This window comes from Phaethon aethereus (genome assembly GCF_964289735.1).
Source record: "Phaethon aethereus genome assembly, chromosome: 3".
Taxonomy (NCBI): domain Eukaryota; kingdom Metazoa; phylum Chordata; class Aves; order Phaethontiformes; family Phaethontidae; genus Phaethon; species Phaethon aethereus.
Window position 1 is genome coordinate 66,391,827 of NC_138576.1, and position 24,620 is coordinate 66,416,446.

General features: G+C 44.0%; 1 protein-coding gene across 1 annotated transcript; it reads right to left on the bottom strand.

Moving 5' to 3' along the window:
• Positions 1-220: 220 nt before the first annotated feature.
• Positions 221-24,125, bottom strand: IL20RA (interleukin 20 receptor subunit alpha; the record flags this gene model as incomplete). The annotated part of the gene is made up of 7 exons (XM_081998344.1): positions 23,316-24,125; positions 8,780-8,909; positions 6,745-6,923; positions 5,912-6,087; positions 4,215-4,359; positions 3,517-3,656; positions 221-1,147 (listed from the first exon to the last, which is right to left on the bottom strand). Exons 1-7 carry the CDS (start codon positions 23,398-23,400, stop codon positions 221-223), a joined length of 1,782 nt encoding a protein of 593 aa, XP_081854470.1. The 5' UTR covers positions 23,401-24,125.
• Between the last annotated feature and the right edge of the window lie 495 nt (positions 24,126-24,620).

The following is a 24,620-nucleotide window of genomic DNA, read 5'->3' on the forward strand; positions in this document are numbered from 1 at the left end:
CATAACCATCATATTTTACCTGAAGGGTTTATGATGGGAGTTGAAATCACTTATATCATGTCTGGAAACTGTTATAAATATTATATCATGAATAAGTTGTTCAACTGTGATGGTTCTAAAAACTTCAATACATTAAGATGTGTTTGCTCCACCGAGTCCATCGCTCTCTTTGGCAAAGAAAACAAAATTGGCATTTTATAGTATTTTAGAAAATTATTGTTCAGTCTTCCATTTCTACGTGCAGCCCCCATTGTTCCTTGAATTGCAGGAGGTACATTTCTTGGTCCTCTGATGATTCATCAGATACCTCTTTCTCATACAGTCTGGACAAAATTCCCTCTTTGTCAGGATCATCACACTTAAATACTCCTTCACACACCTGATTTTCAACACCGGACAAGGTAGGAATATACAGTCTTCCAGTGTGAGGATCCCAATCTACTAATATGGTCTGTCCACCCTCTTTCTCCATGAGGCCCTGTGCTATTTTTTCCAGTTGAGGATAGGATATCTGCCCAGATTTTTCAGTATCCAAGTCCACCAAGTTGATATGGGTCTCACCCAGCAATTCATCTGCTCCATCAACCATCTTTGAATTAAGTTCCTCTATTTTCTGTCCCAAACAAGGGTCTGGTGCCCTCACCTCCAGCTGGGGGCAATACGGCTGTCCTGTTTTCATATTAATCCAGTCCCGTGGCTCACCTAATAGTTCCCTGGGGGCAGAGGTCTTCTCTTTCAGACTGAGGTCTTCTAGTTTCTGACCAGGACTGAAGTCTTCAGCCCTTACATCATGTTCATACTCCACAGTCCCTGCATTTTTCTGTCTCAAAGTATTATTTGTTCCAGGCTGGCCATAAGATGGCCAGTTCCCCGTTTGGTCCCCTTCCGCTAAAATATCCTCTTTGTGCGAAATCTCTTCATGTGAAATATCAAGCAAGTGTTTTGTTTCCAGCACTTCTTTTGAAGGCAAATCCTTCCCTTCGGTGCCATTGTAAACAGTGTAATAATGGGGACTTTTCCTTTCTGATAGAGGATTGGATTCCTGAGATGGCTTGTACTCATCCACGTTAACAGTGATAAGGTTGACCACTATTTTTTCACAAGGTATGAAAACCCTTTCCTTGCATTTCTCAGTGTAGTGCCATACCTGGAAAGCAAAAAATATTTTGATTTGAGTGGCGTATAATAAAAATACCATATTGCTGCTTCTTACTATTGTCATATATTTTTAAAATATAAGGCTAGGCTAGACCTTATTAGGCAGTTATTTCAATTTAGGGAAGAAGAAAGTTCATCACATAAACCTCCAGGAGCGTTAATATGCTCCACTTTTTTTATTCTATCCAAAGTAAAGCTATATTATGACCAGCTCTAATATCCATTTTCTCATCTTCCCTATGTCAAAATAATGGTTAAAAAAATTTCGTCAAATTCTGGTTTTGTTTCCTCCAGCATAAACTCAAGTGACTTTGGAGAAACCACTGAAGTTGTCCTTGAGTCATAAATTACAGAATCTATTCCACTCTTTTTAGCCAGTGAAGAGGAAGTGCAGTCAAAATCACATCCCACAAGCACAGTCAGGTACCATGTTAAGGTATAGCTTACAGAGAATTAAGTAATATCAGGTTTCCTTTCAGAGAGGAAGCTATACAGAAGGTTGAAGTGAGGTGTATGGAGGCCACATTGTGCAGTCTGTCACAGGCTGCTTTTGTGACTCTGCGATAAATCATCTCGTTAAACAACAGGAAATTTTTCTGAAATGAGTAGTATTTCTAACAGGAGTAAATACTGTATGAGCAGTCACTAAAGGAAGGTGCAATAGGAAAATATGGGTTGCCCATGGGGAACAGCCTGTAGGTTGGGAAAGCCAGAGAGCATCATTAAAATACCACATCTATATTCATTTGTTACCTTAACATCAACTGAATCCAGAGGTTTGAGAAATGAAATTGAAGCTTCAAGGTGGTTATTAAAAAGTGCAATGGACATTAAAAAAAAAAAAAACAAAACAGCATACAAATAATGTATTTATTAGAGAATAAACTCCTGGAGCTGGAGTTTAATCTGCTATTGAGTGGGAATTTTTCACTAAGTAGCCCTTTACGTTTTTGGACTGCTCTCCAAGCTGTCCCCCCCACCATGCCCTGCGTCCCAGGATAAAGAATAAGAAAGACAGAGACAGACTTTTTACCAAGGCCTGTTGTCACCACAGGCAATGGTTGTGAATGGAAAGACATTAGATTTAGATTGGATAGAAAAAGAAACTCGTTATTATGAAGGTGGTGAGGCTCTGGAACAGGTTGCCCAGAGTTGTGGATGCCCCATCATTGCAAGTGTTCAAAGTCAGGTCGGAGGGGGCTTTGAGCAACCTGAGCCAGTGACAGATGACCCTGCCCACAGCAGGGGGATTGGACTAGATGATCTTTGAACGTCCCTTCCATCCCAAACCACTCTGTGATTCCACGATTCTGTGATAAAGCTGGTGCCTCACCAGGTGCAGGAGGTGTCTCCATGCACATCTGAACACACTGCAGCAGTAGCTGCTCCACTCCTTCTGAACCCACAGTCCCTCTCTGAACATTTCTCCTATCGCCTCTGTGCTGATCTAGATTTCTCCAGGAAGATCAGCATGTTGAAACCAACTCCCTTATACCTCCCATCCCACGGTGTCACGCAGATTGGATCAACATCAAAGTGTTCATTCATTATTGTAATTGCACGTTTACGCTTGAGCAACTTGTTTAGAGATAACTGTGAGCAAGCTCTGCTGGGCTCCCGGGCTGGTAACCAAGACTGTTTCTTAGACTCTATGTGTTCTTTCTAAAAATTAACAAACTTTGCAGCTCTAGGAAACTTGCAAACATTTGTACATAGTGTATTTGGATTGTGTAAATAACAGGATGTATTTGTTGGTACATTTTTGGGTGTTAGAAAGTAGTGCAGTATTTGAAAGTATTCTTGAAATCCAGATTAAATTATCTGTATGATGCACATGTGCTAAATCCCTCACAATCACAATTAAATGTTAAAGTGTGGTAATAGCCAGTAATAGTCCAAGAAATCATCACGGGGTTTTTGCACTGCTTATCTTCTCTTCTTGTTTCCAATTTCAACTGATTAGTAACTTCTTGTTCACTGAACCTCTACTGTGCTTTTTCCTAGATCAGTTTAAGGAGTGCTGATTTCCTAACAGAACTTGCCTCTGTGCACCCCAGACCTTGCTTACGGCAATGACTTCCCAAACCAACAACTCTGTTCTGGTCCTCATTGGCTCTGGTCATCTTTTCAGATCTGGGCATCTTTTGAGCCATAGTTGCTAACTTGAGTTATTACTCTGTTTTTCTTGCATTTAATAACTCTAGATACGATGTTCTTTTCTTGATCTGAGTGGCAACTAGAGTGTGTATCTGCAGCTAGCCATGGTTTCCTCCCAGCCAGCTCGGAGCCCTGGAAAATGCACAGCTCTCCTGTGAGTGCTGAGGCGAGCAGTGACCTCCTGCACCAGAGAACACTTACCAGGTTTGTTGGATGATCCTGTTTGCTGACGTGAATATACCTGTGCACACAATAGCATGTCATTGAAATAAAAAGGACAGCAAGCATGATAGGCAGAACATATCCAAATACGATTGTTATAGTCTCATCTGCCGTTTTATCTGTTAACAAAACAAAAGTTTTCACTGTACTGAGAAACTTTTTAACGTATTCAGATAGCAATGTGCATTCACCACATTACTTTGTGGATATGGGATACAAATGTTTTAGATAAACAAGGAATTTGCAGGAAATTTAAAAAAAATTACATTTGAGCTACAGGACAAATATTTATTATTATCTAAATTACAGATTAAACTCTAAAAGGAAGTAACAATCCCTCCTTCGGGTTCTCCTGTTTCTAACTTCTGCCCCCTGAGAATGACCCAGCTTTGCCACTCCCAGACTTCATTCAAGGAGAAAAAATATTCTCCATTCACTAAGAGTCAAAGAATGTAGATCCTTTTCTTCAGAGGTACTGTTGTACCTTCCAGTCTGTAGACCCCAGCTATGTTTTATTAAAGGCAAAGATTTTTTTCATCAGTACAAACTCACAGAGAAGGGGGAAACAATTCTAGCTTTTCACTCTCAGAATGGATACATAAAAAACTCACAAACGCAAACACCATGTTTTTTTCTAACTTGCATCTTCTGTTTGTCATGTGCCAGCTTACACATACCTTTCAAAGTAGCAATGCAATATTCTTTAGAGAACCCACTGTGCAGCAGTGGTGTGGTGACATATATCTGTGCACTGACGCAATAAGCTGTTCCAGGTTCTAACCAGGGCACAACCAAGGTGTTGTTGCTGATGGAGAAGAACCACTGGAAGACATAAAAAAGGAAATTTTTTTTTCCCTTTAACTCCTCACTTACAGAAAGGTAAAGATCTTGTATACAAAATGTGTCACAAGCACACAGATTTTCTGTAAAGAGTATGATAATGTAAGAACTGCCAGCTGCATCCTTTTTTTCCAAATACAACTAGGTCACGTCCTCTCTGAGTATTTTCTTCTACCACTACTGAACAATTTCATATTTTATATGAAGTAGGACCATGTACTACCACTAGCCCACATTTTCATGCTGATGTTGCAATAGAGCTAAAGCATCGCTCCAGCCCTGTCCTGATGCCTAGGCCAATAAAAGGCATAAGGTGCCTTTATATACATATATACATACCTTATATATACAATAAAAGGCACATTCCACAAAATCTTTCAAATGGGATGTTCTGGTAAACATAGGAGCTTTAGAATAATGGGTATTATGTAGACCTTGCAATCCAAAGTAAAGTAATTGCTCTATGTCAAGCATCTTTATTAAAAAAACCAAACCAGAACAAAAATTTCTATACTATTTGCTAATCTCGGCATTTTAACATTCCCTTTGACAAAAGGTGACCTTTCTGGTGTAAAGTTTCTGTCTCTTTTCAGGGAATTCAGAGGTTTGCCAGGGATTGTGTCTGGAGGACAGGAACAGAAGAATTAATGTTTTCTTCTGAACTCTTCCTCATCCGCTGTGTTTATTCTAGGAACTGCTACTTGATAATGAAACGTAAATCTGCAGAGACAGACAATGAAGATGTTGAGATGTGGTGACAAAGGATGCACTGGCGAGTATTGCCAGTAGACTGGCTGGGGAGCAGCTCTGCCGAAGAGGACTGGGGACAGGCAGCAAGCTGAACATGAGCCAGCAACGTGCCCCAAAAGCAAAAAAGTGAGAGCAGACGGAGGGGAGGGATTATCCCCCTCCACTCTGCACTCGTCAGACCACGTCTAGAATACTGTGACCAGTTTTGCTCCTCCCAATACAGAAAAGACTGACAAACTGGAGCGGGTCTAGTAGAGGATCACCAAGATGGATGGGGCTGGAGTACTTGCCCTGTGCGGGGAGGCTGAGGGACTGGAGTTTGTTCCATTTGGGAAGAAGGGATGGCGCCAGGGTCACCTAACAGCAGCCCCCAGGATGACCCAGGGAGGTCATCAGGAAGACGGAGCCAGGCCCTTCACAGTGCTGAATGGTGGAAGGATGAAAGACAACGGACATAAGTTCAAGAAGAGAGGTTCAGACTGGATATAAAGAAACGTATTTCCCTACAAGGAAAGTCAAGCAGTGTGCAGTCTCCGTCCTTGGAGATTTTCAGGGTGCAGCTGGACAAACCCTGAGCGACCTGGTCTGAGCTCACAGCTGATCCTGCTTTGAACAGGACTCTGGACTAGAGACCTCCTGAGCTCCCTTCCAACCTGAATGAGCCCACGATTCCTACAAGGCTATGAATCCGATTTCAATCCTTGCTGTTACAGGCAAAGTGCATTTCAGCAAGCGCAGAGCACAGATTTAACCGGTGCAGTTCTACAGCCTTGTCAAAGCTCACCCGCTTCTTCGTTTTTTTGTTGAGGACAGACACGTTGTATTGCAGGCCAGGATACACTTGAAGCAGAGATACGGATTCTCCTTCGGGACTTCTCTTCCACTTCTCAGGAGCAGTCAGAATGATTGAAATGGATTTCTCAGTAGAAGATACACTTACCATGGGTGGATCAATTTTAGCTGGAAAAAAGAACATGTACAAGCAGTCAAATGCAGCAGAGGCACACTGATTTGGCCATGCAGTTTCTTAAAGTGGATGATACTACATTTTTGTAAAGTTTTGAGGAGTCTAAGTAGGACTTTGAACAATTCATTTATGTTGGTATAAAATAATTTATCAGGTAACTAAGAGGATCTTTACAGTGAGAAGGTAAACACTGACTTGAAATTTTGCCTAGGAATTCCTAGGCGAGGATAAACAACCTTGAAACTCAATTTGCTACAAGCTAAATTACCAGTATGTTCTCAGATTATCTGGCACAGATAAGAGATATTGTGCTCTAGAGCATGATACTGTTTGGTTTAATAGAGCCTTTTCAAAATCAGAGTTCTTTATACTGTGCATGTGCCACAGCTTTTATTTGCCTTGAGTAAAGTTTTACCACAGCATAAAAGAGTATTCAGTATATATAAGACCGTATATATAACACACGCATATATCCACATTCTAATACGATTATTTCAATTACTTCTGCCAAAAGCATAAACGTGAAACAACTGCCAAGAAATCTAACTGCATGCTAAAATTAAAATATCATACAGTATGAAGGCACATGCAGTCTGAGCACACGGTATTAAAGCCATTGAACATCTGCCTGTGTGATTAACTTTCCTTACTGTCTGTAAGAGGGTTGAATCGTGTGGTCTCCATCCAGTCGGAGCACATCCCATTTAGGAACGCTTTAACGCTCGCGTAGTATTGCTCTTCGTAGTCAGAAGTCTCACTGGAGAGGTCACACCACGTTCTGTTGATATTCCTGCATTCTGGCTTTCTAATCCATTTGCCAACACCGTATCTATATTGAAAGAGAAAGGAGCTGTACAAAAGCTATTGCCCTAATATTAGTCACCTGATAATATAGCACGGAAACTGCTATTACGGCTGATAAAACAGTTCGCTTATTTTGCGGAAATCTGCAATTTCAAGGAACTCCCAACTTCAGCTGAGATAAAACACAAGATTTCCACAAGTTTTTAAGGAAAAATAAATCAGAGCAGGCCCTATCCAGAAGAGGCTACATGGAACTAACTGGGATACTATGATACCAATCCAAGTCCAGTTTTGCTTACACAGACCAGAGATCTCTCAACTTCAGTCTCCAGAGCTTTAGTTTAAACACTAAACACAGGGTAACAGAGTCAGGATAACTATTTATATAGAGACAAAGATTTCTGTCAGAATGGTCAGTGGCTCATCTTGCTGTATGGAGACAGATAATGCTCAGGGTCTCCAAAATGAGTGGACAGGAGCTCATTGCCGACCATTACTACTTGTTCTTGCTTAAAAGAAAGACTCCATTGGAATACAACGCATTTCAAAACCCTTATAGTTGCAAAAGGGGCATATTCATGCCACAAACAATGCCTCAGTACTGACCAACTCTTATACACTAGTAGAAGAAATCAGGGTTTCCTTGGAAAATTCCTACCTGGATTTGCTCAGAAGCTCCTGCTCTTCAAATTCACTTTTTGCTGAAAAGAATTCCCCTTTGGCTTCTAATTAGTAAGGGCGTGTGGCAGCTTCTACACGACTGCAGGACAGTACCACTCACCAGCATTTCCCACCTAGCTCAAGGCCTTGCTCTCCTAGGCAGGTAGAAGCACATATGAAGATTTTTGTCTTCAGTGTGAGAGATGGCCGTACCTATGACTGCAGAGTCAGTGTAGCTAGTGCTTTCTCAGTGTTCTACCTTCTTCACAATTACCGTTCATTCCCTAATTACTGAGCACCCTCTCCTCTTCTCGGAGGTGGGCTATTGTTGCTCCTCTGTTAGCACAGCGAGCAAGGTCTGGACAAAAAAGATTGCAGTTTCTGACTGTAGAAGCAACTCCTTGCTTTTTTTAGTAGACAGTACAAGTTACAGGAAACTATGGAGATCTAAAATTGTTTTAGTGTCATGAAAAAATTACTAGACCGAGGGAAGTGTTCATACTAGAGGTTAAGGATTGGGAGAATTACATCATCCATGACCACAGCACTATGCCTTCACAAGCTAAACTTCCAGCACTGTCCCAGAGAATGACCCAGTGCTCTCTTGGTGGGAATAAAGGAAATGGAGTGCGGTCCTCACTCAAATCCCTTCATTTTGATGGATTTTGCACCACCTGACAAAGGTGCAGACTTTGAAAATAGAAGGGCCTGATTCAAATCACATTACTTGGCTTTCTACAACACTTGATAACTTCAGTGAATTTTCTTCTAGACTAGGGAGGCTTGTGGGATCAGACGAAATCTGTGGGAGTTGGGTCTGTTAGAAAAGACCAACGGAACACCGAGTGCTGTTAATATTCTACTAAATACTACATCTCCAGATCCCTTTAAGTGTGTACAGAAGGCTAATGTGTACAGATGCCAATGCACAGTCCTTCTTCATCCTTCTGTCTCATTTCTCAGGAATGCCCTTGAAAGCTTCCACATTGCATCCTACACTTCTCTAATAGGAAGAAAGTCTCCTTAGAATTTTTTTTTAACTGGATCTGAAGTAAGCAGTACCAGAACTAAAAGTTAAAAACCGTATTGCTTAAGTCTAACCCACATTTTAGTTCTCCTTTCTTTACTTTTTAGCAGCCCCATCTTACATAAACTTTTAAAAAATTATTTAAAATGCTAAAATAAAAGTCAGTGGGGGATAAAATAAACAAGCCAACTTACACTGAATACTTCACCTTGTAGAGTACTCCATCTCCTGTGCCTTCTGGTGCTGACCAGTGAAGGACATTCTTCATGTTTATAGATTGAAAATGGACATTCCTAGGCTTGGGCAAAGAACAATACAATGCTCCTGAGAAAGAAAATCAGAAAGGAACAATACAAACTAAGAATCTGCAAATGCACATGATTCCAAGTTGACCAAAAAAGATACTTATTTTCAAGTAAGCCATAAAATCTACATGCTGCCTTTCTTATCATTAAAAGCACAAGGTTGTTGGCTTTTCAAAGGCATCCCTAGCTAGTGCAGTCCCAAATTCCATCTGTATGAATCTGTTTTTTCTCTGGCAAATATGTCTTTGCCATTTACGACAGACATTGGCATGGAAATATCCAGGGACTGGAAGGTAAAGATAGCAAAGTTCGGCCTAGAAGAGACTTTTTTAAAATTGTAAAGGTATTTGAATATCAGAACAATTAAACGCTGGAAATTGTAAAAATATTTTTGATGCTTCAGTAGAATTCTTGGTGTAGCTGAGTGGACTTTTAAAAATCAAACCAGGTATTTTTAAAAAGACACGTGGAGTCTACTGCAAACACTGCTTTACGAACAGAAGTATGATTTCACACTGCAGAATCAGACTGGATGACCACAATAGCCCCGGCGTCATTTGATCATCCATGTTGATTCTCCAGAAAGTCAGAAGTGAACACCCACTGTTAGGTCACCCATCTAAACTGCTGTTCATTGCACCAGCTTTTGAAATGAATAAACAAGCAAGTCTGGGGCTCTTAAGAACCCGGTTTCACATCTTCCTAATACACACTCCCAATATAATAAATTTAATGGGGATGCTCACATTGCTAAATTGCTTGCAAAACGGAGGCCCATGGGCCCAAGGGCAGAATCCCAAGCTCCAAGCTGTGACTGAATCCCCAGCACCTCCTGCCATGAGAGCTGTGCCCATGGGAGCAACCCTGACACCAGCCCTGGAGCTGAAGCTGCAGCTCCTGGGAAGGAGATTCTTGTTGTGAGTGGCCACAAGAGCATAATGGGGAAGAAAAAAAAAAGTGAATCTGTAGTGCTTCAGGACTTTTCAAAACCCTCTAAGCTCTCCCTCCAGGGATGCAATTCTAGTTCTTAAGAAAAAGAGACAAAGAAAGGGGAAAATAAAGCATACTAACACAAACAGTGTGAACCTGTCTGAATTAATAGTCCTTGACCTTTGTTACTTTCTTAATCAGACCTTAAGGGTTTTTTGTAGTATATTTCATTATTACTAGAGTAATAGTGTTCATCCTCCTGTATATGTAACATATAGTTGCTTTTGTAAGTCAAAGTCACCACCATTTTCCTGATTAACTTGCTGACTTCCAGCTGTCTTCGAGCCAAAAAGCTTCTCTTCAACACATTTATTAAAACAATCTGCTTGTAATTCTGTAGAGACCAACTCTTTTAAACTGTCTCAGTGGAAACTCTGGGTTTTCCAAGCCTCTAGCTGTACGTTAATGTTCAAAACAAACTCCGGTTATGCCTCTATCTTCAGATCATAAAGCTGTTTATGGAGGGTATTTCTAATGTTGCTCTCGTATCTCTAGCCGTTAGCTACTGTTCAGTGGCTTTCCAATTTTTTCTAGTCAGAGAACAACTTTCCTCACATATAGTCCTTAGGGCAAGCTTATTTACGAAAAGTACGTAGAAAGTCCCATTTCCTTGAACACTTGGACACAGAAATGCTCAGTGACAGTCATCTTGCATGAGCTCAAACTATAGACTCAGTTATAATGAAATAAGAAAGTTTCAGGATGCCAGGGGATGTGAAAGCAGCAGAAAGAGACCTCCAGGAATCTGCCTTACTCTAACATTTGCTTCAAAGTGGGAGATACAGAACCCAGAAAATAAAAGGTTTCGTTTTCCCCCAAATAAGCATCCCCTACAACTGCTTTAGGTGAAACTAAGCCAAATGTAAAGATGGAGCTGCCCAAGAGAGCAAAGAAAACAGACTAAAATTTTGCAACATCTGTTCAGTAAAATAGCAAAGTTCTAAACCAATAATGTGCATGCTACTAAGAAGAACAAACCAAAGCCAGCACTACATGGACTATGAGAAATCATCCATGCACCAAGTTTCATTCTTTGTACCACATCCCAGCACTAAAGTGTATGAAACTTCAGGAAACCCATCAACTGCATAATCAACAACTGTGAATAAGAGATTAAAAAAAAATTAAAAAAAAATTCAGAAGTCACAGAATCCTGCCCAAGCCCTGAGAAAGGCAACCAGGCAATCCATGTAGAAAGGGAGGGTGGGACTGAGGCACAAAGAAACTTTCTGCTGCAATTCCCAAGTAGGAGGAAATATAAACATAGGTATTTTCTTAGATTGCTGGGAATCAAAGCCATAAAAGGCTTCTCATTAAAAAACAATGAGGAAAAACAAAAAAGTCCAACAAGGAGAGATTTAATAATAAAACATTCTGTAGGAGAATACAGTATATGCTGCACAGCCCAAAACCCTCCAGAAGAAAGATTAAAAAAAATTCTAGCCCTTAAACAGCAGCAGATGATGAGGAGATTTGTCTCTGCTAACTTGGGCTCCGAGTGAGACATCTACTTTGCAGTGGTCCTAAAGAGCAGAGGAGGATAAAGTCCTCCATGGGGTGGTTCATCTCTCTAGGTAGGATGGACCAGACTGGGTGCAACTCTCTCCCTCCGGTGGAGATGGTGGTCAAGCCCATCAGCCTTGATCTCTTGCCTCCTTGGCAGTTAAACTTATCAGAGATGCACCTTGTCTGGGGAACGCTGGAAGTCTTTACATGAAACGATAATCTATCCTCCGTGTCCACCACAAACAAGAAGGAAAAGGAACGGAGTTCAGTTTCAACAAGAAAGGAGGCACTAAGAGTAACCAAGCCCTTGTGGGAAGAGGAGCAGCACGTGACGATGGGTCACCTGGGAGGGCTGCGAGATGTTGCAAAGGGCAGACTAGAGAAACATCTGCCAGAAATGACACTAATTTATCTGATTCTGCCAAAGGGTAGTGACTGGGTGATCTCTTAAGGTCACTGCCAGCCCCATTTCAATAGGTCTTCTTATACTATCTGATAAATCTAGCTTCACACTGCGTAGTAATAAATATGGCAGGGGTACTGCTGAATCAGGTACAAGACAGCAAAAAATGTCCCTAACAGCTCACTGTTCACACCGTTTTTCTTTAGAAGTTTTTAAAATCTGTACTGCTTATCAGGCTAATCCATAGTCACCGAACTGAACTGGCTGGAGGCAGCCAGCTCATCACAGACAAGGGAAATTACTTCCATTGGTTTTCTGAATAGTTTTTGTTTGCCTGTACCTTTTGACATTTGTCCATCCTTGCATAAAAAGGAACACTTTTTTAAAGTAGCAAGAGTCATGCATTTGTCTGGTACATTAAAATATTTTTAAGCTAGTAACATGAAAAGTTGGCTTTTGGTCGATTTTTTTTTTTTTTTTTTTTTTTTTAAATCTCCCTCCTCCCAGTGTGGTTTCTGCTGTGGTAAATGAAGTTTCAAAACAGAAACACTGACTGTAGCAGATGAGCCAATCTGAGCACGCAGAACCCACAGCCTGTATCTTTACAAGATCTGAAGCATTACAACACTGCCGGCATGCTCCCACCTGCCCCCAGCTCAGTGCCATTTGGAAGGCAGAGGGACCGAGACCGTTAACTTTCCGTTCGCTGCAAAAGCAGAGATTTGGCTTCTATTTCTGGTCTTGCCCCTTTAGTAAAGGCTTCTGTTTGCCCTTACAACAAATCATGCAAGTTTTTTACTCCTCAATTCTGCATCTGTAAAACGAGAATAAAACTATCATACTCCTCTATTTCTCCAGGAAGAGTTAAGAATGAACCCCCTGATGTCTATTCGACTTTCAGTAGGATTGGGATGCATGAGTATAAAATAGATCATACAGCCTGTATGTTCCATGGTTATTAGTCAGGAAAGGACTCAAGTATGCGCATCAGCTGCTTATTTCAGTATCTTGTCTTTAAACACAATATATCCAGTAATATCCTGATTTTATTTCCATTAAGGGATTAACGGCACGGGTGTCACATGGAGCATTTTCAGTTCGTACTGGCCTACGTGAGAGCAGAAATCAGTCACACCCGTTGCTTTGCTAGGTTTAGTCTGTCTCACCGATAGTCTGCAATGGCTGTCATCACTTCCCAGCACAATCAAGTCACTTTATTTCTTGCATGGAAAAACCTGGAACCCTTATTACTGTCTTTGGAAACGCTGTAAATCAAACCTTGAGTAATATCATTCTTTACACCTTCATGACTCTGCAAACCTGGACTGGAAAGAAAGTAGTAATATAGGCTTGCAACCTTCACCGCCACAACAAAGAACCAAGTCTTGATCTTAGAATAAGCTATTGCGAGACTCTCCAAAGTAGACGTGACTTAGCCTGAAAACACCTTCACGTGTGAGCGAAAAAACCCACTGACGTCAGCGAGATTATTCACATGAGGAAAAGGCTGCACGGCAGCAAGTGCCTCATCTTCTCTTCATGAAAGTGCCTGCTGGGTTTAAAAACGTGGTCAGTTTTAATTGTGCAGAGCTCCCTGCCAGGTATGCGCCTTGCTCGAGTCGGTACTGTTCAAAACCTACTGTTCTGTATCTATGTATCTACCCACACATGCCTACACAGACATATATACAACTACAAACATAAACACACACAATTTCTGTGTTACAGCTATTATCCGCTCAGTGTGATGGCTTTTTATCTGCTGGGAGGCACCACTGCCTACCTCGGTGACGATCAGCTGTGCTTAATCTCAACAGAACAAACACAGCTGCAACTACCTCTGCCCTCTCGCTACGAGCGGATTTGTCAACTTTTCACTTGAGTTAGGCAACCTAGCAGCTGCAAAGCATAAAAATACACAATTATATAAAAATGTAGATTTTTTTTTTTTTTTCTGTACAATGGCTATAGTTCTGAGGTGGAGAGAAGGCAGAGGACCTACTGAGAGCTGACCTGTTGGCACTGAGCTGCCTCCTGAGCAAGTACTGTCGTTGACTGCACCGCTCTCAAGCAGAGCGATCACCTGCTGTATTTTGCTCTGGCATGGCTACAGGGGTGCAAACACTAAATTATCCAATAAAATAAAACAACAAAGAAGGTCACAGGGCTTCTCTAGATACCCGTAAGATATAATTTAAGACAGCAAGTGATGTGGAAAGCTCTAAGACAGAAAGGTGAGCCTTACTGCAACTCAGCTTCTCCCCGTCGCCACAGCAATAAAACCCAGGGGCGACTCCCCTACAATCATCTCGGAATTTAAATCAGGAACTCCTTTTCTGACAATGACATAGACTTTGGCTTCAATTACTGCTGTATTTTCTTATATGAACGTGGCCCTTGAGAGTACCTCTGATGGAAGTGGCTCCTTTGTGCTGGGCACCGAATTTACGGGCAACGCTGCAGGCACTCCCTGCGCCCCACCATTTGCAGGTGCCACTTCAAGGCCACGGATCTAATCCACGCTCACCCACCTCAGTGAGAGGGCAGGCTCTCAAACAGGCTGAATCCCCAATTCACCTTTTCCCACTGGGAGCTTAGACCCACCAGTGAAGCATCAAGCAGTTTAGGAGCAATGTAGGACACCAAACATTGGCTTCTGGTGATGCTGGAAGCCACCGCCCTTTCTTTAGTCCTTCTGTTCAGCTTTGGGTGACTTCCACCAAATTCCTGTGAAATCTTGCTTGCTCCTGCTATGCTGCTGCTCTTCGTTTTTTACGGAATTTTTGCTCTCTTTTCTTCCTTGTGTTTATCTGTTTCAATGGTTATGTTGTTCTCAGTGAAGAATTTTCCCTCAAACGCATGCTTAAGCATAACATAAAAATGGTCACACTCAGATCAAATGTCCATGTAGCATCGTGTTCGGTGGCTCTCGCTTGCAGTGGGTTGGGACTGTCTTTTCTGGCACATCTGCAGCCTCGAGCAAGCTGGCACTGGCCGTGCAGGAATGCGCGGGAGTACACCAAGTGGTAAACAGGGAAACTGAGCCAAAAGTGGAGATCAGAAGTTACAGAGAGGAAGGGAAACACAGCAAAGCAAAGCCAGGAATACACACTAGCAAATGTCATTACCTGCTATTAGTCATCTTAGCAACAATTTAAACAAATGAGTTAACTTTTGTTTAAATTAAGCCGGCTTGAAGGTTCTTCTCTGTGCTGATTCTTTTCGACCCAAACAGGCTGGATAACGAGGAGGAGTCATTACAGCTTAGCTGCCTTTCTCCCGGAGCTCGGGGACCGCTGGGTACGCCGCCGGGCTGTCGAAACCCTTTGACTTGAGCAGTGACGGTGGGAATGCGGGGAGGAGCACGGAGGTGATTTCCTGTTCGAGTCATAACAGGGCTCGCGAGCTAACCACAACGCATGCCCTCGCCCTCCCAGAACCGGCGCCCGTCACTCCCTGTCCGTCAGGGGAGAGAAACGGAGTCAGCCCCGAGGCTAAATGTAAACTGGGCGGTGGGGCAGATGGAAAAGCGTGAGAGAAGAGGAGGGGAAACGCGAGAGACGGACGAGACCCGGGCACGCGGGGTTTGTTGTTGCAGAAACAGGCAGGCTGCCACTGGAAGCTGGTGAAGCCCCAAAGGTCGTTTGGGGAAAGAGCACGAGTGGAAATACAGCCCGAAGAATGGGAGAGATGCAGCCGGGGGACCAAAGCTGCGGCTTGCCCTGACATGCTCGCCTCCTCCGTGTGAAGCCTTGTGTTTATTTTTCCAAACCATGTCCTAACTGCTAAAAACACCTCTACAGAGAATATTGGTCAAAGGACATTTCCTCAGTCTAGAAAGACCCAACTTGAAAAAGGAAGAGAAAGTCTTCCCAGTCCATTGAAGGCTTGCTAGGAGACAGCTGGGGAGGGCCACAGCAGCTGACATCCATTCCTTTTTGCTCATTTATCTGACAGAAATGGAATAAACTGAATTTTCTTCCCACTGTGTTGAAGGTTTGCAAGTGCAAGAGTAGAGCTCGTCATACCTAACCATGCCCTGCTGCGAAAACCTTTCCTCCATGCACTCCAACAGGAGAAAGTTATTGTAGGTATGTTTTCTATTAATTCTGAGTGACCAATACTGTCCTGAAACAAAGCCAGTGAAATTCAAGGTGCATTTGTCTAAAATTGCTTACAACCCCTTCAAGGCTTTCAGAGTCATAATCCATCCAGAAGTGTTTTGTGTTTGGTTTTGGAGTTTTTTTAATTATAAAATTAAATGAGTTTTTGCTAAGTTTGGAACGCAAAAACATTTTTTGTCAACAAGAACTAAATTAATTTTAAAAGCCCACTGTTGATGGAAATTCATGACACAATAGCTGCTTTCTAAAGCAGATGTTTTGAAGTTACATAAAATGTTAAAAATAGCCCAACTGTCCAGCATTTAATTTTGAGGATTTTCTTTTCTCCCTAGAACATGTTTAGCACTACCAATTTATTACTACTTAGATCAATCACAACACAACAGCCAAGAAAATGAAAGCTTAATTAGAATGCCTCTAACATCTCACATTTGTTTTTCAAAATAGTCAAGAATTAAGTAAGCTTTCTGCTTGAAAAAATTATGCTGTGTGACAGTTACCAGCCAAATCCCAATACACCACATTTTGGAACACTGCTAATCCATCCTTGCATAAAATATCTATTTTTTACACATACATTGAGCAAAAATTAGTTTTGGTTTTTAACCATTTAGTGCTGGCTAATATCTATTAGGCAACAACAGACCCATTAGAACAGACAGCATTACATTTATTGCCTAAAAGGTGTTGCTCCCTGCTCTCTGACCTACTGATGCCTTGTCTAGAGAAGGGTTTTTGCTTTTCTTGGGAGTCCAAATTAATTAGTGAAATCCCCTCTTCTGCAACCACCCGTTCCCTTGGGCAGGAGATTGAGTGTGATGTCAACGGAGGATGAGCACTTGCCTTCACTTCGGAGGGGAAGGCAATCCTCAAAAGATGCAAGTCAAACACATCACCTTCTCCATCCCAAATCTCAAAGACCAACGCCCCAGCAAGCCCGCCGTGCCTCATCTCTCGCAGGCCATCGGGCCGATGGGGTCACACAGCCACCCCTGTCCGAACGACCGTGAATGGCCCATTTCCAGTCCCCAGCCAGTGCTTGCAAATGGCGAGAGGCAATTTCAGGCTCACCCCGTGGAAGAGCCAGCACGGCTCTAGGTTTGATCTCTTGCCCGGTGCTGGACATCTGCTGCGTGAGGCAGCCTGCTGAGCATCTCTGCGGCTCGAAGCACTCACTCACGGAGTTATTCTTCCCTCTTGTGCCCCACATTTATGCTTCTCCCCACAGATGATCAAGGATGTAAGTGCCTTTGAGAAGCAACTGCTTGGAGAGAACTCGCAAGAAACGAAGGTTTCCTGGGGTACCCATCCATTTCTGTCGGTCTCCTGTCAGGTGTGGGCTGGTGGGTTCTGAGGCACCGTATGACTGTTCAGAGCGTCCCACAGTAATTTCAGACGTGAACAAGTCAGTATCTAATTATACGTATGATACTATTTTTACTATCTTTCCTGTACTCAACAAGCATTTTTTGTTAAAACCACCAGTCACGATTTTAAGACTCATTTACCCGCCTGTAGATTTAAAGTGATCCTGCTGTTCGGAGGAAGTTGTTCAGCAGAGTCGTCTTCGTCCTTTACGCCTAAGTTAGGAAAGACTGCCTCAGCACCGGCGTTAGGGGTGGTGACGTGCACAGCTGGATCCAAGGGACAGCGCGGTGCCGCAGACGTTCAAGGGAACGGCCAACGCGCTCTGGCGAGCTCAGGAGGAGCCTGACCATCGCCTGGGCGGATGGAGAAGCCAGCTCTCGGTCATGGTTGAGCTACTGCAAGTTGTTCAGCTCTCTGTGTCTAAATCAGGTCTACTTCTCCGTCTGCCTGCTACCTTCTTACAGTGGGAAAAAGCGCTGTCAGCAATTACACGTGCCCCAGTCAGTCTTCAGCGCTTCTGAGCCGCATCCTGTACTTCACTGTTCTGACTACAGTACCACTAAGAGCAGGATATTGATGTATTTTTGGGAAAAGACAAGGAAAGCCAAGAGAAGCGAAGTCTTGTGCAAAGCAGATGCAATAATACTAGCTCAACTGCTCTCTCCAGCCTTTAAGAAACCAGTAGGAAATAAATCCACCCCTTTCATCTAAGAGCTGTAATACCCACTCGTCTGTGTTTTTATGCACAGAGCGTGATCAGGCTCAAACACATAAATCTTGGTACCGGCCTGTAAGATCATTGCACTTCCTGATGCAACATTCTTCTTCTCTTACTCCTCTTTGGACACTTTCCTGTTCCCATCACAGAAATGGGAGTGGAAAATGGAAGGCTGAAAAACAGCTAAGCTACCAGGTGCTATTTAACTCAAGGTGCTGGAGTATAAAGAAGGGAAGAAAGAACTACATTCTTCCTCCTTCCTCCTCCTTTATTGACCTTAAAACACTCTTCCAGTAGCCAAGCTGACAGGAAAAGTCACTTATTTTCCATGAGAAAGGGATACAGCTTATTTAATCTCTTCATATGTAAACTATCTCATACCTCCAGTCCAACAACTTGTTTCCATTTCTTTCCGATTTATCTAGTTTTACTGTATTTTTTTCAAGATGGGATGAGCAGTGGATAAAAACCTGCAGGTTACTGGTATACCAAGTATAAAGCACAAACAGATCTGTACATCTTTTAAAGACAGCTGTCTAATAAAACCTCATTTTTGCCTAGAAATGGGGTGGCTTCCAGAATTCAGGCTCTTACAAAGCTGAGCTTCTTAAAATATGGGAGCTCTTGTTTAGCTCATAAAGGGTGATTTTTCTCTCTCTTAGCTATTAATCCTGCAGTTGTAGATGATCAACACCACTTCTTGGAGAGAAGTCAATCAGCAGAAATCAATCTGTACAAGCCACAACTATAAAAATAAACATAAATGGGAACCACACATGCACAAATGACTTGAGTCGTCCTAACCAGTTGCTTCTCTTGAAATTAAGGCCATAAAGGCCACTAGAGAACAACAGTCATGGAAGGCTAAGGTTATCAGCTAGAGTGGTGAACCTGAATTTTTGCCCAGGGAAACCTCCTTTAACCATTTCCATCCCTAATTTACAGGCAATAAGAATTGCTGTTTCAAGCTGTGGAAATCATAAGCAAAGCCAAGCACCAGGGCACAGGTCGCAGCATTGCCTGAAACAGCCTGCCATGAGGCTGGAAGTTGGAGCTGAGAAGATAAGGAGGAGCCTTTTGACTGTATGAACATGACACTCCTCCTTCATGTACTGTAGTTCTCCTTATGCCAATATCCCTTTTTATTTATTACGGTGTTACATTTATTCTTCTCTCCTTCAGGCTGGCAGAGAGCCAGGAAATACCACACAAAAACACAAGCTCAGCCCTCCCATATACTTCCACTCTTATTACTGAAGCTTAATGCCCCCTCCAGTAAACACACAGGTTATCGCCACCACAGATGCAGTGCAACCCTGCGGAGTCTATAGGCATATGCCAGGTAATACAAAACCCTAGGCGCACAAAATTGTCAAGTTTTCTGAGGGTTCAAAACGCATTATATTTTACAATATTTTTCCCCCACTGCTTTTCTCATCTCTACTGTTGCATGAATCTATTTTTTGCTTCTTTGAATCATTTAGCTAATCAAAGACAACAATCTTCTGTGAATTCTTACTGCGTTTGGGTAACATACAGCCATCACTTCAAGTGCAACCTATAAACTTCCTAGGACATAGACATCACAGAGTATATCCACAGGGCTATTAGCCTATTTATTAGGTGCATACTGCATGCCTTATATATGAAATAATCTGATGTTTCAGTACGCTATTTAATCCTTTAGCTAATACTTCCTGGCTGTGTCAATGCAACAAATCAGCCTCTTCTCAAGAGCCAAAATGTACCTTAAATCACCTTCTGTCAATACCTAAACATCTCAGCACCGTTCAACTTGGAGACAAGCATTTCACTTCTGTCCTTCGCAAATTATGACCGGTGCTCAAAGACCGTAAATTCATGCAGAAACAAAAGTGGTTGTTTAGGCTTTGTTTCTATCAAAATAAGCTGAGAAAGTTGCTTCTGCTGTCGCAGGGTTGTTTGGGGGGGGGGGGGGGGCAGGCGGGGGGGCTGTGAATTGCAAACAGCAGTCTCTCCCCTCCTCTCAAATCCAGGAGCAGCATCCACGGAGAGACTTAAAAGTTTTTAAAGTGTGTATGCTGACATCAGGAAGCTTTCTCGAGTATTCACGGTGGGTATGTGAGAAGGAAAGGATGTGGATTATTAGCACCAGAATGTTGACTGCCTTCTGGATGGTTTTAACATGATAAAATATGTCTGGGCATCAATGTGGTCCTTGAACTCCAGCTCAATGGCTAAACTGCAAAGCCCATATGATGACCCCTTTTATCCTTTCACTCTCCATTTCCCAGCACATTGTCTTGATCAAAAGGGATGTTTTGTACATTTCAGCGCTGTAGTAACTGTGAAAGAAAACATACTGAAATTTGATTAAAGGGAGGTCTGAAGCTGCTTCTCAAAATGTAGATCTATTTATTAGTAAAAATAAGATAAAGTAGAAGATGAAAGACAAGTAAATTGTCAGGTGTGTCAACGCAGACCAAGCAACTTATGCAACTGTTAGAAGACATTAAAAGGGGGAAGCTTTCAAGGTCCCGTCACAAGAAACGTAGCTGGTATAGCCACGTACCAGCTCCAGTGGAATCTAAGGCTACATCTACGTTAGCGAATAATCCAACCTGATATGAGCAGGTCTCTTAGATGAAAATGTTGGTATTGAGAAAATCTTGTCTACACTATACACATTTCAGGTTTTTTCTTTTTAACATTGGACTAGCTCCACTTGCATTCGATATGCTGATGGATCACATCTTCCAGGGCAGCTTCATCCAGAAGAAATCCAGTTCCAAGACTGCATCACAATACAGACAGAAGCACAGTAACTGAAACGATCGAGAGATTTACTTCAAAATCACATGCCTTACCTGAACAAAAATAGTAAGCACACCTTAACTATATCAGAAAGCTTCCGTTTTTGCAGTACAGCATTCAGGGTGATTTCCCTTTCCTCAGAATAGGTATATACTGTAGTATCTGTTGCATTCTTTTTTTCTGTACAGATCTATAAGACAGACACTGGACTCTATGGGCTAGAAATGTACAGGTTTCTCTAATTTCAGAATAATGAGGTTAGGGAAGTCTCCACTAGGAGTATGAGGAAGGATTTCAGATGGAGCTCAGTAAATTAATAGATTAAGATTCTACTATGACCAAAATTCAGGATGTCCCTTCCTATCCTTATGAGTTACATGCAAACATTGCTAAACTCTCTCACGCAGTAAAGAAGAACATACTACATTTCTTGATCCTGTTGATTAAACACCGAACTTTGCATTTTTTCCCACTTGCTTTTCCATTTTTCTTTTTCCATGCTTTTTCCTTTGCTCTAGAGTAGATTTTTAAACAGCGAGTGAAACACCCATTTACAAAAATCCCACTGGAGTGCAGTGGCAAGTAAAATTTTTGTCCTGTGCAAAACCAGGTAACGCTCAGAGAGGTGGTAAGAATAAGGTTGTACCCACTAACACACCACAGTCAAACGAAAGGTGTTTTGCAAAGGTCCAAATGTAAGTCAGTATTTAAATGCTGCTGCCAGGGAGTTCAGAAAGGAACTCAGCAAGAGAACACAAGGGGACGGGCACAGCACAGATCCCGTAAGATGCAAGAGCTCGACTCTGTGAAGTCCTGCTGTGAAACTGCTTTCCAGGGCACCTGGGCTCCTGTACAGTCTGTTCCTATTCTGGCACCAGATCAAGTCCTCAGGACAACTGCAGTATCTTCAGGACTGCATCTGCTTGCGACTGGCAACCCAGGCTGCTTCTGTGGGAAGAAAGTACCCAAAAGAGACTGCTCTACCTGTTACTTCACTTTGGAGAAAGAGCATGAGCACTGCTATGGCAGTTCTGCACCTCATATATTTTTTCCATTATTGGAAAAATACTGATAGCCTGAATTAAAGCAATTTTTACTGTCTCATGCTGAAGAGGTGAAAATGGAAGCTCTAAGCCTTTAGTGAAAGGCATAGTTCTCCCTTCTGCGCTGACACTGCTGTGAACAAAAACCTGAAATTACGTCCAGCTAAAACCTCAGGAATGTGGAAACAGATTCCTTTCTCCCTTGAACAACCATTAGACAAAACCAACATAAAACTCCCTTGGTATTTTTCTAAACCTTCTTTGGAAGCAAAACCAGTATTAATCAAGTTTAAATTTTTTTTTTTTTAAAGGGCAACTGAACACCAGTTATACAGATTTTCCAAAACACTTGCAGTGATGATCAGTGTACTTAAAATGAAAATGATATCGTCAGTTACCTAAAAAGAAGCTGGCATTGGTACCTCTGAAAGCTACTCAAAATCACTGATGCATAACAGAGTACTTTGTCAAAAGAGTTAACTGAGACACAGCACTACTTAGTGCTACAGAGGAGCATTCGGGATATGAAGAACAGTCCGTCCTCCATCCAGCTCTCACAGGACCTGTAAGTTTCGCTGTGGATTTCAGCGGGAGCAGACTCTGTCCTTACGTAGTTAGCTTTGGAGGCTACATGGCATGAAGACAGAGTAGGTTTCTCAGAAGACCTACAAATCTCTGCAATGCCTGGCCCCGTTTTATAGTCGAGGGGCATAAAAAAAAGAAACCGCGTGTGATGCTTTCGGCAGCAGCAGGGCACCCACCACACACGCACATCCATCAGCTACGGTCTTACAAGCTCTTCCCCCTCGGCAGCACCATCACTTGCGCCCTGGGCTGGTGCGGTCGGAGCTGCTCCCGCAGCCCGCTCCGGCTGCCGCCTCCCCGTGCGCGGTGGGGTGGGCGGGTGGGAGAAGGGGATGGGAGCCACGCGGGACGCTGGGCACACGAGCTGAACTGCCAAAACCCGCCCTGCCTTTGCTTGTAATCTGTCCCTCGACGGCTCGCGGTGGGGGGGCCCCCGGAGCTGGGCGACTGTCAAGCCCCAAGGAAGATACAAACGCCGACGGCATGTGGGGAATTACCCCGGCGCATGTAACAAGAGCACGCTACCAACTCACAGTTGAAAGTACATTAACACACGGCTCGTAAAACCTAATTCCAGCGTAACGACGGCGAAAAGAAAAAGGTGAAGCAACTCTGCAGAAATACCCAGTCCTCTTCTTCCAGTTGGGTACCGGGGGCCAGAAACACGGGCGGTACATGAAGGCGCTGCTGCCTAACACGGGGGGCACGCAGCGCCCCAGCCCCAGCCCCGGCCCCGGCGCGACCGGCGGCGGCAGCAGGAGCCGCCTCCCGGGCTGCCGGCGCGGGCTCGGGCCGGCCGCAGGCAGAGGGGGCGCGGCACCCCACGGCGGGGCACGGCACCCCACGGCACCCCGGCCCGCGGAGGGATGCGCATCCCCCGCGGGGCCGCACCTACCTGTCTGCGCCGCGGAGGGCGGCGGCAGGAGCAGCGGCAGCACCAGCAGCCAGGCCGGCCCCCGCCGCGGCCGGCCGGCGCCCATGAGGTTCACATCTCCCGGCCCGGGGCCACCGCCCCCGGTGGAAGGAGCCGGCGGGCGGGGCGCGCAGGGAAGGGGAGGGGGAGGCGGGCGGCGCCGGCGCGGAGGGGCTCCCACGGGAGCCCGAGGGGGCTGCGCGGCGGCGGCGGCGGGTCCCGGCGCGGGCGGCTGGCGCTGCCGCCGGACCCGCCTTCCCGCCGTGGCGCCGCCTCCAAGCCGGGCAGGCCTGCTGCTGCAGCCTCGGGGCTGCCCCCGCGGCGGGGTCTGCCCGCCACGCCGCCGTGACACCTGGGTGGGGTCGTGTTCTACCCCCTTCTTTCGCGCTGCAGGGCAACGTGCTGCATCTCTGCGTGTTCCGATGTCTGATTTCTCCCCTGACGTCCCACTAAATAGCGTGTTTGCACGTGGGGAGAGGCTATCGAGTCTCCATCCTCGGAGATACTCGAAATCCAGCTGGTCACGGAGCTGAGCACCCTGCTACACCTGACCATGGTTGGTCTAGAGGGTCTGCGGAGGTGCGTTCCCACCTCAGCGACTCTGGAATGGTGAGAAATAACCTGCTTTTGTTGAGAACAGAGCTCTCGCCGAGTCTGAGAGCAGAAGGAGGTGAGGGAGCCTGAACGGTCTCTTCTCTCAAGTAACTGGTGCTCGTGGGGTGCTATGGCCTGCGTACGTGGGGAGGCTCTAGCAGCTGAACGTGCCGTGACACGGACCCTCTCCTTCCCTCAGACGGACCCTCAGTCAGCCCCTCCCCTGCCAACCAACCCAGTCGCTGTCCTCCCTGTTGTTTTGCTCCCTTCCATTTTACCCCGTCCTGGCACCCATTTGCCAGTTTTCAGGTTCTCAGTCCTTTCCTCCCTGCCATTTCTCTCAGGCTTTTCTGCAAGCAAGAGCTGACACCCGACTGCTGCGTATCAATCTACTTTGAGGTGATGGCCAGCATGGGTACCGGAAAGGTACTTTGATGAAAGATGACACTGCTTTTTCTAACCGGAATTTTTTTTTCTAAAATAAAGTATATATGTAACAAATTAGTGATAGAAGAATCTAACTAATTTTAGTGGGACAGACTCTCTGTCATTCACATCGCAGCAAATTTGGATTAGCCCTTTACTTCTGTAGATCTACTCCAGATCGACTGTAGAAGAGAGTGGTTAAGAGCAGAATTTAACTTCTATCCAAAGTGGCTAAAAGACTGAGTTGGTTGAATCATTTTTTCTTTA